Source organism: Ammospiza nelsoni, chromosome 9 (assembly GCF_027579445.1).
Source record: "Ammospiza nelsoni isolate bAmmNel1 chromosome 9, bAmmNel1.pri, whole genome shotgun sequence".
NCBI lineage: Eukaryota > Metazoa > Chordata > Aves > Passeriformes > Passerellidae > Ammospiza > Ammospiza nelsoni.
In genome coordinates, this window is record NC_080641.1 from 27,140,783 (window position 1) to 27,154,063 (window position 13,281).

A 13,281-nucleotide genomic window follows, 5' to 3' on the forward strand; every position below is an offset into this window, starting at 1 on the left:
TGAACCCCGCACTTCCCAGCTCTGTTCCTGCAGGGAGGGACAAAGCAGGGTTGAAGCTGGAGAACTTTTACCTTGAAATAGCAGAGCCTGGAGGTCTCGGTGGTGGGCTGTGTTGTGACAGGGCAGCGGCCATGTCAGCCCTGCCTGCTCGTGTGCTCATGTCTCAGGGGAGAGCCGAGCATCTGCGTTAGCTGGGCAGACACCCGGGGTCTGTTCGCCTGGGCCGGGGTGCCAGAGCCTCGCGGGCCCCAGCCGGGGCTGAGGGGATCCCGCAGCCGGCCTGAGGGAGCGGGACTGCACCTCCCGGCATGCCCCGCGGGACCCCACCTCCCTCTCCGGCACTACACTTCCCAGCGTGCCCCGCGCGGCGGCGCCCCCGGCGTCCCACGGCGGGGCGGGCGCGCAGCGTGCCGGGAGCGGTAGTCCCCCTGCGGCGCGCGCGCGCCGCCAGGCGGGCCGGGGCGTGTCCTCGGGGGTATATAGGCAGCCGGAGGGGCAGGGGGCTGCACTCTGCCGCCGCCGCCCCTCTCTCCAGCAGCTTCTATGCAATCCTCGGCCATCGCCGCTCCCCCCTGCGTTGAGCCCGCGCCGGCCTCCCAGACTAGGTAGGGCCGCGCGGGCTGCCCCGGTTACGGTGTGTGCGTGTCGGGGCCGGGGGGCATCAGGGGAGACGGGGAGCGCCTTCGGGCCTCAGGGTACCGGAGGGGATGGGGGGTAAGGGGGCCGGTGGGCCGGATTTCCTTAGAGGGAGGGCCGGGGGTGCCGGTGAGGCTGGCGGAGCTGCACCCCCTCCTCCCCCCCTTTCCTCCTCGCCGGCGGTGGTACTTGCGTCCCCCGTCCCCCTCTCGCCGTTTGTGGTACCTGCCTCCGCCGTCCCCCCCCCCGCCGCCGGTGGTACGTGCCGCCGCCCCGCTCCTCCGGCGCCAGCTGGGCCCGCGCGGCTCGCGCGGAGCCACCACGTGACCGCTGCGCGGCCGCCGCCATCTTTGTTGGGGGCAGCCGACGCCGCGGGGCGGGCTGCGGGGGCGGTGTCACGTGACCGGCGGCCCGTGAGGAGCCGCCGCCGGGGTTTGGCGCCAAGGGCGGGGGGCGGGGCCGGCGGAAGGCGGGAAAGGGCCCATTGTCTGCGGGGAGCGCCGGGCCGGGGCGGGCAGAGCCCCTCGCAGCCTCCCCTCGAACCGTAAACACCCGACCGAGGGGCCTGGGCCCGCTGCGGGTGCATGGGCACCTCTGCTCCAGGCTCTGGTGCTGCTTTCGCACCCTGAGAGCTCAGCTGGTGCCGTGAAATGAGTGGCCGGTTCTGAACGTCAATAAAAAGAACGTTCGATTTTCTGTTTGCAGGATGGAAGAGGAACTGGCAGCTCCTTCCACATCCACGGACAAGACAGACAGGTGAGATGGGAGTTGGAACTGTCAATTTGAAATAACACAAGATCCTGGAGTTACTGTGTAAAACGTGAAGGTGATGACCTTCATATTACTTCTTTGACTTGGAGCTAACTCCCATGTGTGATGTAGGTGCTGAAAACCTGTGCTCACCAGTGGTTTGCACACATCTGGTGCATCAAGGCCTTTTCAGAGACTGATACCTACAAAAATACCAGCTGTTCTTAAAGTCTCTGGGTTTTTAATTAGTGCTGGAGAGGCACAAGAGTGTAGCTGGCTTGTGATAGATTGTATTCCTCTGGGCAGCTCCTCTTGTCCCAGTCTGAGATGTTGGTCTGGACCTTCTGGAAATGAAGCTGTGGAAGATGCACTGAATTGAAACTGACACTTGCATCTGTCGTTCTTCTCAGATGCACCATGCTGTGCTATGAAAAGTTTTAACTTGAGTTTATTCTTCTTGATTTAGCATTGGAGTCTGGAGCACTGGTGCTCTGTGGTGTGTTGGTGTGTAACTCCTAAAGTATATTTTTTAGCAGCCTTTGTTACAGCAGATTCTGATACTTGTTGCAGTGATTGGATAAATTTGCCTGTCTTCCCTTTTATTGGAACTATCTGTTGTTCAGTTTTACACAAATAAAACCAAACAAATCCCACCTACACTGGTAGTTCCAACCACTGTAATGCATGCAACTCACTATTCCATAAAGCAGACTAAGTTTTGAAAGCTAAAATTACTGTGAAATTTGACAGAATCCTTTATTTGATTTATTTCCCCTTCCTCTAGTATGGATGTGGACGGAGAATCCAAGAAACTATTGGGTTTGGGACAGAAGCACTTGGTAATGGGAAATATTCCAGCTGCTGTGAATGCTTTCCAGGAAGCTGCAAGCTTACTGTGAGTAGTAGAATGTTCTGTGTGTTTTTGCTGGGTTTGGGCTTCAGCTTGGCTGTTATGATGTGGATTATGCAAGAAAGACTGGGATTTTTACTTAACATGTTTATAATTTATAATGTGACTGTGGAGTGGGCAAACTATTTGAAGTCACCCAAGAGTTGGATAATGCTGTAGTTGGTGTACAGTTTAGGTGACTTTTGTGATAGGCATTGCCAGCAGAGTTCCCTAAGGAGGGAAAGGGATTTGATAGTTTATTATGCAGGTGTTTTCTCTAGTAACTTGTTCACTGGTCTTGGTCAGTCTCTGTGAATGATAGTAATAATTTCCTCAGTTGGGTGTTTGAGAGCCATATGTAACTGAGAGAAGCATTCAATATTTGTTTAAAGCAATGGGAAACCAGCCAAGAAAGTGATCTTTTTGTCTAGGAATATTTAATGTTGAAGTTCACATATCCAAATCTAAAGTAGGCACAGGCAAATAATTCTTTATTATTTTTGTAGGGGTAAAAAGTACGGTGAGACAGCGGATGAGTGTGCAGAAGCTTTTTTTTATTATGGAAAATCTCTCCTGGAGTTGGCAAGGTATGGTGACAGTTTGTCATTTGGTGAAGAGTGTGTCTGGTGTGACAGGATTGCCCTGGGTGGGATGGGCTGGGGTGTTGCAGCTTGTGCAGTTCAAATTATAGTATTAAATATCCGAGGGATAACAAACTCCTGTTCCCTTTAGAATGGAAAATGGTGTGCTGGGAAATGCCTTAGAAGGGGTGCAGGTGGAAGAGGGAGAAAAAGCAGAAGAAGACTCTGCACTGCCAGCTGCTGATGGTATGTAAAGCTGCCTGCCCTGCCATGGAGGCTCCAGGCTGCGTTTTCTTGTTGGAATGATCCAAACTTAGTCCATTGGTATCTTGGGTAGCCTGAATCTTTCTATTGAAACTCTTGGCAGCCTGAATGGACTCTGTTTGCTTTTTTTTTTAGTCTTCCTTAAAGATGAACAAAATCTGTAAAACATCTGTAGGGAGCTGGTCACTGAAAGCATGTGTAAAGGGTCACCAGGTGTCTGTGTCCTGAACACTGCATTCAAACTCGCTTTCTTAAGCCTCACCGCTGACTCCACTGCTTTGTAACCTTGTAGCAGTACAGTGTGTGTAGTCCCAGAGGTCAGTCTCTGTACAAAGTCCCAGAACAGTGGCTGTTTTATGCTGCCTGCAGCTGGAGAGGATACAGGAATTCCTGTCCATCCAGCCTGTTAAAGCACTGGCACCTCTCGCTTAGCTGTGACTAAAATCGCTGCACAACCGCACCCTGCTTGAGCGGCCGCTTGCAATGCTGCAGTCTGGGGAAGGGGAAGGGGCTTGCTTAGATCAAGCAGCTATGTTGGTTGTCTCCTAATTCCTTGTACTTGGAAAATGAAGCTTTTAGGAGTGTCATCCAACTTGGTAACAAACCAACACACTGGAGGGTCTTGAGGGTGGTGTTGGCAGTGCCCGTTAATGTCTTTATCACTAAACTCGAAGAAATGTTTATGCTTCCTCAATCATGTAGAAGAAACAAGGGAGGAGTTGAGAGAACAGGTTTATAACGCCATGGGGGAAAAGGAAGAGGCCAAAAAGTCCACGGAAGAGTCTACAGTGCACTCTGGGAAGGAAGTCAAAGAAGAGGATGTTGAAATGAAAGAGATTAAAGAAGAACCCAAAGAAGCAGCTGCTGACAAGGATGCAAAACTTGAAGAGGCTGAAGAGAAGACTGAGAATTCTGTGGGAAAAGAAGAAATTTCAGAAGAGCAGAAGCAGATGCCTGTGAAAGAGGAGGCAGCTGTGGAAGAGAAAGAGGTAGAAGAAGAGCAGAAGGCAGTGCCTGAGGACAAGGTAGAGAAGGCAGCTGAGGAGGAGGAGAGAACGACAGAAGTGTCAGACAAGGAGGCAAAGGCAGCTGGGGAAGAGGCTGAAGCAGGAGAAGTGGCTGTGGAAGAGAAGGGAGAGATGGGAGAACAGGCAGCAGAAGCAACAGAAAAAGAGCCAGCTGAGGAGAAGGGAGAGGCTGTAGAAGGGCAGGCAGAGACAGCTGTGGAAGAAAAGGCAGAAGCACAGGCAGCAGCTGCTGTGGAACAGAAAGAAAATGCAGAAGGGGATGCAGAGGTGGCTGAACAGAAGAAGGCAGAAGAGAAACATGAGCCAGTAGAGGAAGTTACAGAAGAGAAACCAGGTGAATCTAAAGAGATAGAGTCCTCAAGGGAACCTGTGCCCCCAGAGGGCAAAGAGCCACCTAATGACATGGAAGAAAAGACTGAAGTTGCTGCTAAGGTAGAGAAAGAGGAAAAGAAAGGTGACCTGATGGAAGAGGGTGAAGGTGCTAAGGTAGAAAAAGAAGAGAAAGATGACCTGATGGAAGAGGGAGAAGGTAACACTGAGAGGAAAAAAGTTCCTACTTGTGGGTGGATGACTTGATGGATTTGGCTAACAATGGGTAAAAAGTGTTCCATTCAGAATTTTCTGTTTGCCTTAGAACAAGGAAAAGGCACAGTAAAGGGGCTCTTGAAGGACTTTACATACAAGTAAAGTTTCAAGGAATAGTAAATAGTCTCAGTTTCTCTAGACTAACGCTTAACTAACTGCAAAGCAAGTCTTACTTGAAAGCAAACTGACAGCCCTGTGAAATGTGTAAGTAATGGCTAGGCTGGTGGAGAATACTGAATGGATGTTCACTTGCATGCATCTGGGTGTATTGCACTAACCTTCACATAACTGCAAAGCACAAATTTCTCTGGTTATAGCTGTGTTTTATTTTCAATGGTGGTGGAAAAACAAGAACAGCTGAACACATAAACTTCTCTTGGAGGAGAGGAACTCTTCAACTGAGTCTATGATGGTCATTGCTAGTGAAAATTTAATTGGAAAATCTAAGCTTAATTTGCTGAAGGCTTATTGCTGCTCTAGTACAGTCTTCTGGCTGTCCAGCTTTTGCCCTTCTGCTTCCCTGCTTTATTATAACTGTTTCCCAGGCTCTGTTGCAGCAAGACTTGCACCCAGCAAGACTTGCACCCTTTGCTGCAGCAGTACTTTGTGGCCTTAGTGGGCCTGTGCCTTTTATTGCACAAGTTAATTGATGAACTGTAATTGCAACTTTGCTTGCCAGTAACTCATCTTCACAGGCAGTGCCTTACTTCAGGAGTGGCAAATGTTCAGACTGAACAGTTCTGGAGCCTGGAAGGATTTGTTCTGCTGAGCATAGTGAACACTCAGTGGTGGAGCAGTGGCCTAACAGCATCTGTGTGGAGGGAGGATGACTGAAAATAAACTAGGGGTAGTTACCTGCTCCTCACCCTCAGTGCTGAGAGGCTGCTTATGCACACATGCTGCTGCTTTTTGCCCCAACTCTGGCAATGTGAGGACCCTCTGGAACATCCTGGTCTGGATGATTCATTCCAAACTCCTCCCACTACTTAAATCTTAGCATCCTGACATCTCTTCTGTTTACCTTTGTACAAGTGTCTTCATGTTCACAGGTTTGGCCCTCTCAGTGGTGGGTGTGTGCTGGGAGTCAGACAGTGAGTTCACAGGCTCTAGTCCCCGTCCCTCCCCAAACAAGCTTGTGTTCTGGAATAGCCAGAGGTGGTGATACAGGAATTGTGTGATTTCAGCCTGCAGACCAGCCAGTGCTCTGAAATTATTAGCCATTTTCCTTTACTGCACATTTTCCCAAATGTCTTCTGCTGGTAGAACAGATGACATGGTGATTCTGCACAGTGTCAAAAGTCAAATTAGTACTACACAAGAGGAGGTTCTTTAACATTGATACTTAAATGCCTAACATAAGGATCATGAACTGAGAAACAGACTAATTTGTGTTCAGCTTGGCAGCTATTTTGCTGAAAACACTTTGTGTAGCATGAAGTTTAGCAGCTGGCCAGTGCCTCTAGGGCTGCTCAAAATCTTGTGGCTTCAGTGAGAGCTGACAACAGATTGGTGAGAACTGAATTCTGTATAAGTTTCTGTTGTTGATAGTAAGACATCGAACTTATGGACTGCTTCAGTCTACAGTGCTGAATGGTTTCAGCAAGATGGCTGCTCATGCTGAGACTTTAATGTATCTGTTTTTCTTACACCACACCTCTAACCTGTCACTGGAAGGATAAGGGTTGGATATAACACACTCTGCCTGACTCCGTGTTGAGCAAGCACAGTAACCAGAAGTGTCCTCATGCATCTACTTGCCTTGTAGAAACAGAAGAATCTGAAGAGGAAGATAAAGAAAATGATAAAGCTGATGATGATAAGGAGAATGAATTGACAGTGGAAGACAAGGTGAGGTTGCTGAGGTCAGACACCACTGCAGGTGGAAGGATGCAGTATTAGGCTAAATATGATGTTTATGACCTTCTAAAAGCTCACTTGTGTTTCATTTAGTTCTGTGTAGGAAAATACTTCTGAAGGCTAATATTACTTAGGAATGGCCAGTGTTGGGCCTTGTCTGCATTGTAGCATCTTGCTCAGCTGTGTCTGTAGACTTGGGTTTGTTCAGCTGCTCTGGCACAAATGCTTGTGCTGTGCTGAGCTGACTTGGCCTGGTGGTGCAGGGGCAGGCAGGAAGAGCTGTTCCAGCCTGTCACTGGAGTTACTTGGAACAGTTAATTGTCTGCTTGTCCAGTCAGCTGTGATTAGGATGGGAATTGTTTGAGAAATGTGGTGCTCCTCAAACCTGAGATGTACATTGATGTAGCAGTCAAAACACCTGGAAAAATCTGCAGCCTCGTAGAGTGGCATTCAAGATAACTGTCTGTCCCTTTCTCAGACTATTCTAACAAAGCTCAAAGGCTCATTAAAAAAAGCTGGACCGTGAACTTTATTTGGTTCATCTAAAACAACCTTAACCAAAATCTTGGGATAATACTGGTGCTTGGTGCCCTGTTATTTCTGGAAAAAAATTAAAGCATATCACAGAACAATATGAGTTCATATTCCATTGAAACATTTTTACTCCAGGCAAAGTCTTGGTTGATGCAATAACCTCTTCTGTATATTTTTTTTTTTTTTTTTTTTCTTCCAGTGGTGAAATGTTCACCTCTTGCAGAAAGGGATTCCTTGATAACACTGGTTGGGAATTTAAGGGTGGTGTTTGATGTGGTCTATGACCAAGTCACTTAATCTGTCATGCATTTCTGGTCTTTACAGGAAAGTGAGGAGGATGAAATTGGCAATCTTGAGCTAGCCTGGGACATGCTGGAGTTAGCAAAAGTCATTTACAAAAGGTAAAGACTAAAGTGCTAATTTGGGTATATGCCACAGAAACTCAGTGTAAATTGGATGGTGGCATAGCCAGTTAGAGAATGTGGCATGCTCTGATCAGGATTTGAAAACTGTTTTTTTCTTCTGGCTGTAGACAAGAAACAAAAGAAGCTCAGCTCCACGCAGCTCAAGCTCATCTGAAGTTAGGAGAAGTTAGCATTGAATCTGGTAAGTAATGTTAATTCTCATGTGCAAAGTGTTTGATTCTACTTTCTGTCACTGGGTTTTGTACTTTAAAATGACCAGAGGTGAGTTAAAGCTGTCAGGATGAGAACAAATTAGATCACGATAGTTGCAGCCATGTGAGAAGCTTTGGAAGTAATGGTTGGTGCCTTAAATAGGATAGTCTGTGCTTTTGCAGAGCAGTGGAAAAAATGTTTGAGTAAGAAGCAATGTGTTGCCAGCCTTGTGTTCTGCTTTTTGAAGTGACCAAACCTTGCTTATGAACTTGAGAGACTTGCTGATATTGTCATTGACTCTCTTAGACCTTCCCAAATCCTAGGTTACAGTCAAGAAAGGCTCTTGTGTTACGCAGCAGAAAAAAGGAGTGGGAGGCAAACCCCATTACAAACCCTTGTAATGACTCACTTGCCTTTCGTTTAAAAATGTATTCTAATCTTGTTAAATCCACATGTACACTTTCTCTGGGGCAGGCATTGCAAATAACCCAGCGGGTTTCTGGGCCAGGGCTACAGAACAGTGGTTGTGTCTTATGTCAGTGGAGCACATTTGGGGAGAGCTTGGCAGGAAGGTGGCACTGTCCTTGGCTCCAGATCCGTGTTGCAGTTGGGACCAGTTGTGTTCAGTTCTTGGTAGAAGGTAAAGCAGGAGGATTTAGTGCCTGCTTTGACTTGGCTGCTCAGTTTTCTGTGCTGAAATTAGACAAAGCACTTGTGAGAGCCAGAGGAGCTGGCCTAGATGGTCTCTCAGGGGAGGCAGAGTTGTCAGCTGATGTTCTGAAAGCAGCCCAGCACTGCTGTGTTTGGTGGTGGTTCTGTTTGCAGTCTGTATAATGTGTAACAAAACACCGAGTAACCAAACCAGGGATTGCACGGTGCTGCTGTGGATAATCACTGAGGTTTGTAAAGACCTTGGGGCTTTGTCCTGCAGAAAACTACACACAGGCAATAGAGGAGTTCCAGGCCTGCCTGGCCCTGCAGCAGAAGTACCTGGAGGCCCATGACAGGCTGCTGGCCGAGAGCCACTACCAGCTCGCCCTGGCCTACCACTACAACAGCGACTTCGACGAGGCCGTGCTGCAGTTTGGGAAGTCCATGGAGGTCATAGACAAGAGACTGGGTACGTGGAATTCTGAAACTGCTGCCTAGTGAGTTTTCACAAGGCAAAGCAGTGGGGTGTGCTCATTGTCTGCTGTGTAGTGTTTTTTCTGAAAGGGGTGAGACTACACTGAGGGCAGAATTGGTAAAACTGTTAACAGATAGTTGCCTCTGGGTGTTGTTATCTGGGCAGTTACTTTGTCTCAGTGTTTTGCTCTGATAACTGTTTCATCCCAGCAATACTGACTGAGCGAATAAAAAAGGCAGACACTGGGTCCCCTGAGGACGAGAAGGAGATAGAAGAACTGAAGGGACTGCTTCCTGAAATTAAAGAGAAGATAGAAGATTCAAAGGAGTCACAGAAAAGTGCAAAAGTAGCTGAGCTAGGACTGAAAGCAACTCTGGTGAGTGTGTCCTGTGGTTTCCTTTGGACCCAACCCTTCCTCCAGTGGAACTTAAAATAAATCAGTAATGGGAGGAGCTCAGACTTATCAGGGACTGGTGGTTGCTCACAGGTGTTACCAGGCTGTGGTTGTGAGAAGGAAACTGAGGCAGCTGATGTCTGAAGAGGATATTTACTAAGAGCCCTGATACTAATTGTTCCAAACTAAACAGGAATTTGATAGGCTTCTGTGGCATTTCATGTATCAGGGCTGGAAATGATGGGTCAGGCAAATGTGGAGTGCACGTTGCATCTGTCCTGAACAGAAGTGCAGAATCCAGTGTTGGGATGGGAAGGACTTGGGCTTTCTGTATCTCACTAAGTTCACATGTATTGTCTGCCACAGTCTGTTTTTTGTGCTTTTCTTAAGGTTGGAACTACATCTGGCTTTGCACAAAGTGAAGACAGTGGCTCTGTGTCCACAGTAAGTTAATCTAAAATTACCTTGTTAATTCTCGTCTGCTCTAAGGATTGCTGGTTGTGTTTGCTCATGTGTCAGTGTCTGTCTTGTAACAGATTCCAGTAAGGAAAGGAGCTGATGCTGCATCTCAGTGTGTAACAGACATCTCTCATCTAGTCAGGAAAAAGGTGAGTCCAGAAATTACTTGTTAAACAAGGAGTTTGTTGAAGTACCACTGGCTTGCTCTGTGTAATAGGATTTGTCTTAAAAGTATGTTTTATTAACTTAGCTGTATAATGGCAAAACACTCCAGAAGTAAAACCAGTAGTGTATGAAACTCCTTTCCACTGGGAACCAATCAGTCTGGGAACCATCTGGCCTCCAGGAAACCATTCTTGGAGGTTCAGCACCTTGCCTGACCCACACTGATGTAAATCTGACCCAGTTGTGTGGCTTCTGCAGGCGTTCCCTGAACAAGAGTTTCCTCTGCTGAGGACCCTCAAGAGTAGCAGGGTCACCTGCAGATCCCAAGGACAAGGCAGGCAACCAGGCTGGGCTGGGTTCCTGTCTTTCCAAAAGGAAATTGGGACTTGGACTTCTAATAAATAGTAAAGCCACACTGGTGGTAATTATAAAGTGCCTCTTTAAGAGATCAGATATTGAGAATTTGGTTCCTTTAAATGTTATCTCTTCTCTAGAAGTGTTTGCTGATGAAAACTAATATAGGTGATACTCTCAGTTTTATGTTGCCTCTGTTCCATTGGTCTGTCAGTTCAGGTGTGCCTGGAGTGATTTGGAGCTGCTTTAGGTGATTTCAAATGTTGTAGATGCCCTGAGTGTACCCTGGAACAGTTACAGGCTCAGTGGTTGCACCTTTCTTTACCAGACTGTAACTGAAGATAACTCAGCTGTGGAGCTCCTGGCACCCAAAGTGTCACTGGGGTCTCAAAGCTCTGGTTAAACCCCAGCACTGGGGGTTTAACCACAGACTCAGATGTCCTGAGCCTGGCAAGCAGAGGTTGGGTAGATGATGTGCAGTGACATCTAATGCTGAATTTCTCAAAAAGATTTAAACTTTGATTTGTATTTAGTGGACATTATAAATAATTTTGTCTTCAGAGGAAACCAGAGGAGGAGACTCATCAGGGAGACAATGAAGCCAAGAAATCTAAACCAGAACCAGCTGTCAATGGTGGTGGTGGGGACTCTGTCCCCCGTGGAAATGAGGTTGCAGAAAAAAAGGAAGAGGAGGTGGGCAGCTGAGCCAGGAGTCTGGGCTGTGCTTTTTATTTTATTTCCCCCCTCTCTGTTCAGGGATGGTTCTGTGCCTGGTAGATGTCCTGGTTTTATTGCCTGCTGTCCCTCACAAGGTTTCCCAGATGAGATGACTCTTCCTAGTGGGCAGGATGCATGTTGTGCTGTGGTGCTGACCCTGTGTGGGCTGGACAGACTCAGCCATGGAGCCTTGTCCCCTGTGGGGTGGGACAGAGACAGGGTCTGGGTGCCTTTTGCTGGGCTCAACTCCAGCAGAGGGTCTTCCCCCAGTTTTTCATGTCCCTGGGTTTTATTACTTACCCCTGGGCTGCACTTGTTACTATCAATGCTTGAGGGTAGTGTTGGGCTCTGGACTGGCAAAGTTCACATAGTTAAGTCTTCAAATTACAGAACCCTTGGGCTGCTGCATGAGTTGGTGCTGTAAGACTGTGTCTTGTCTTTTAAAAACAAACCCTTATCTTCTCTTTTAGACAGAGAAAAGGCCACAAGCAGAATCAGGGGCTGCAGTTGAAAGCACAGTATGATAATGATTCTTTAACCTTGGACACTCCTCTCCTTACAAGGAAAATGGTTTTGTATATAGTGTATTTTTTCACTTTTTGGCAACTTTTGTATGACTTCAATAAAGATTGTAAGCAAATAGTCCCTATTTTCACCTTCCTCCTGCGACAGGTTCCAACTCTGCTCCTGGCTGTCTCCCTGGGCTGCAGGTCTTAGCTCTGGCCCACTGTTGGGCTCGTGCTCCCTTTCCTTTCAGCATTTGCACCCACATCTGCCTCCTTAGGAGCAGAGGGTTGGATGGGCCAGGCAGGGCTGGCTGCTGCAGGGAAGGAGAGCATTGCCTGAGCTTCACTGTCTTGTCCAGGGACCTGACCTTTTTTCCTTCTGCTGGGCCCTTGTCACAGCTGGGGCTGTGTTTTGTTCATTCTAGGCTGAACCTAAGTGGGTTCTGATAGTTCCACCCTCAGCTTTGAGCAGCCTAAAGATGGTGGGGGAGGCTGATAAAGAAAGAGCTTTGTAACATCCTGGGCTTTGTTGCTCTGTAATTTTATCTCTGCTCAACCTCCACTTTGCACCCAGGAGGGAGTGCAGGAGCAGGTGCTGGTGGTTGGGGACAGGGGCAGCAGGGCTGTCCCCTGAGCCAGCTGGAGTGCCCAGGTGGGGCTGGGACCCTGCCCTGGGTTGTATGTGTATAAAAAAAGGCCAAGAAGTGAAAAGCAAAGAGCTGAAGCCTTTTATTAAACGTAGCACAGGGCCTCTGACACTTTGTAAAGCTGGCTGTGGCTTTTGTGCTGGTTCCCAGGGCTGAGCTGTGCATGCCCTGGGTTAGGCTTTCCCTACAGTGGGCTGGATGTGGGGATGTGCTTGAGGACAGGAATTTATTTTACTCCTCTGTGCCCTCTGCCTTTCCCCAAACCACCATTGTGAGCAGCAGTGGTTGAACCACTTCTTTGACTGTGAGCTCTGTCCTGAGGGGGAGGCTGAGCTGTCAGTTTGCTGCTGGCTTGGGGGGTTTCCTGTCCTTTTCCTGCTGAAATGCCCAGAACCTCTTTGGTCCCAGCAGTGATCCCATACATTTCCACTCACCCCAGCACTGTGGGATCCTGGTGCCAGCTGCAGAACTGGTCCCTGAACCCATCTGCAACTGGAACCACAGATCTTGCCTTCATCACCCTAACAGTTACTGAAGCCCCAGTTTGCTGGTGGAAGGGGTGGCAGGGCAGTCCAGTGGGGCCATGGCCTGTTCCTGGCTCACCTCTGGGGAGCCCTGCCCTGTGCTGGGGGCTCCTGAGCAGGAGGAGGGTCCTCCAGGGTCACAAAGGGGGTGAGGGTGTGTCCAGGGGGCACATGGGCTGTGGCTCTGCCAGGCCCCAGTGCTGGCCTGGGGGGCTCCTGGGAAAGGAAAAAAGTGATGTCAGGGGGAGGAGGGTCCTGGCAGGGTGGGAGCTGCCTGGACATCCCCTCACATGTGGCATTGGGTGTGCAGAGCAAATCACACCCCTGGTCCAGCACTGGTGGGGACTTGCCTCCTGCCCTAGTGGCTCTATCCCTAAGTGCAGCAAAGGGAGCTGTTCCTAAATGTCCCCAAGCTTGTACCTCCACACCCGTCATCCCGTCCCAGTTGGCAGCCCAATCCCAATTCCCCTTTCTCCTCTTTGGACAGCTGGAAGTCGCCCTGGGCCGAGGCTCTTACCATGAGAAGTTCTGGCACAGCAAGGGCTGGTGGTAGTGGGTGGGCTACAGGGTATGGGCAGACGGCGGGGTGCAGCCATGGCCTTGTCTGCTCTGCCTGGCATCGCAGCATCCCCACCTCTGCCTGGAGCC

At 48.9% G+C, this 13,281-nt stretch overlaps 1 protein-coding gene across 2 annotated transcripts; it reads left to right on the forward strand.

Moving 5' to 3' along the window:
• The first annotated feature begins 463 nt into the window (after positions 1–463).
• On the forward strand, positions 464–11,596 carry NASP (nuclear autoantigenic sperm protein). 2 transcript variants are annotated; one of them, XM_059478656.1, is made up of 15 exons: positions 464–605; positions 1,342–1,392; positions 2,171–2,281; positions 2,782–2,862; positions 3,008–3,102; positions 3,823–4,677; positions 6,499–6,581; positions 7,449–7,525; positions 7,657–7,730; positions 8,673–8,861; positions 9,077–9,243; positions 9,652–9,705; positions 9,798–9,869; positions 10,801–10,932; positions 11,427–11,596. In XM_059478656.1, exons 1-15 carry the CDS (start codon positions 544–546, stop codon positions 11,478–11,480), a joined length of 2,157 nt encoding a protein of 718 aa, XP_059334639.1. In that variant the 5' UTR covers positions 464–543; the 3' UTR covers positions 11,481–11,596. The 2 variants fall into 2 exon arrangements, with proteins under 2 accessions (XP_059334639.1, XP_059334640.1); XM_059478657.1 differs by lacking the exon at positions 10,801–10,932.
• Positions 11,597–13,281: the final 1,685 nt, after the last annotated feature.

What these genes read in the sequence shown, in the direction of transcription:
- NASP (XM_059478656.1), top strand. Translation starts at nt 544, where the DNA reads ATGCAATCCTCGGCCATCGCCGCTCCCCCCTGCGTTGAGCCCGCGCCG. An exon ending in GCGCCGGCCTCCCAGACTAG is followed by an intron (nt 606 to 1,341) that starts GTAGGGCCGCGC and finishes TTCTGTTTGCAG; the next exon opens with GATGGAAGAGGAACTGGCAG. An exon ending in TCCACGGACAAGACAGACAG is followed by an intron (nt 1,393 to 2,170) that starts GTGAGATGGGAG and finishes CCCTTCCTCTAG; the next exon opens with TATGGATGTGGACGGAGAAT.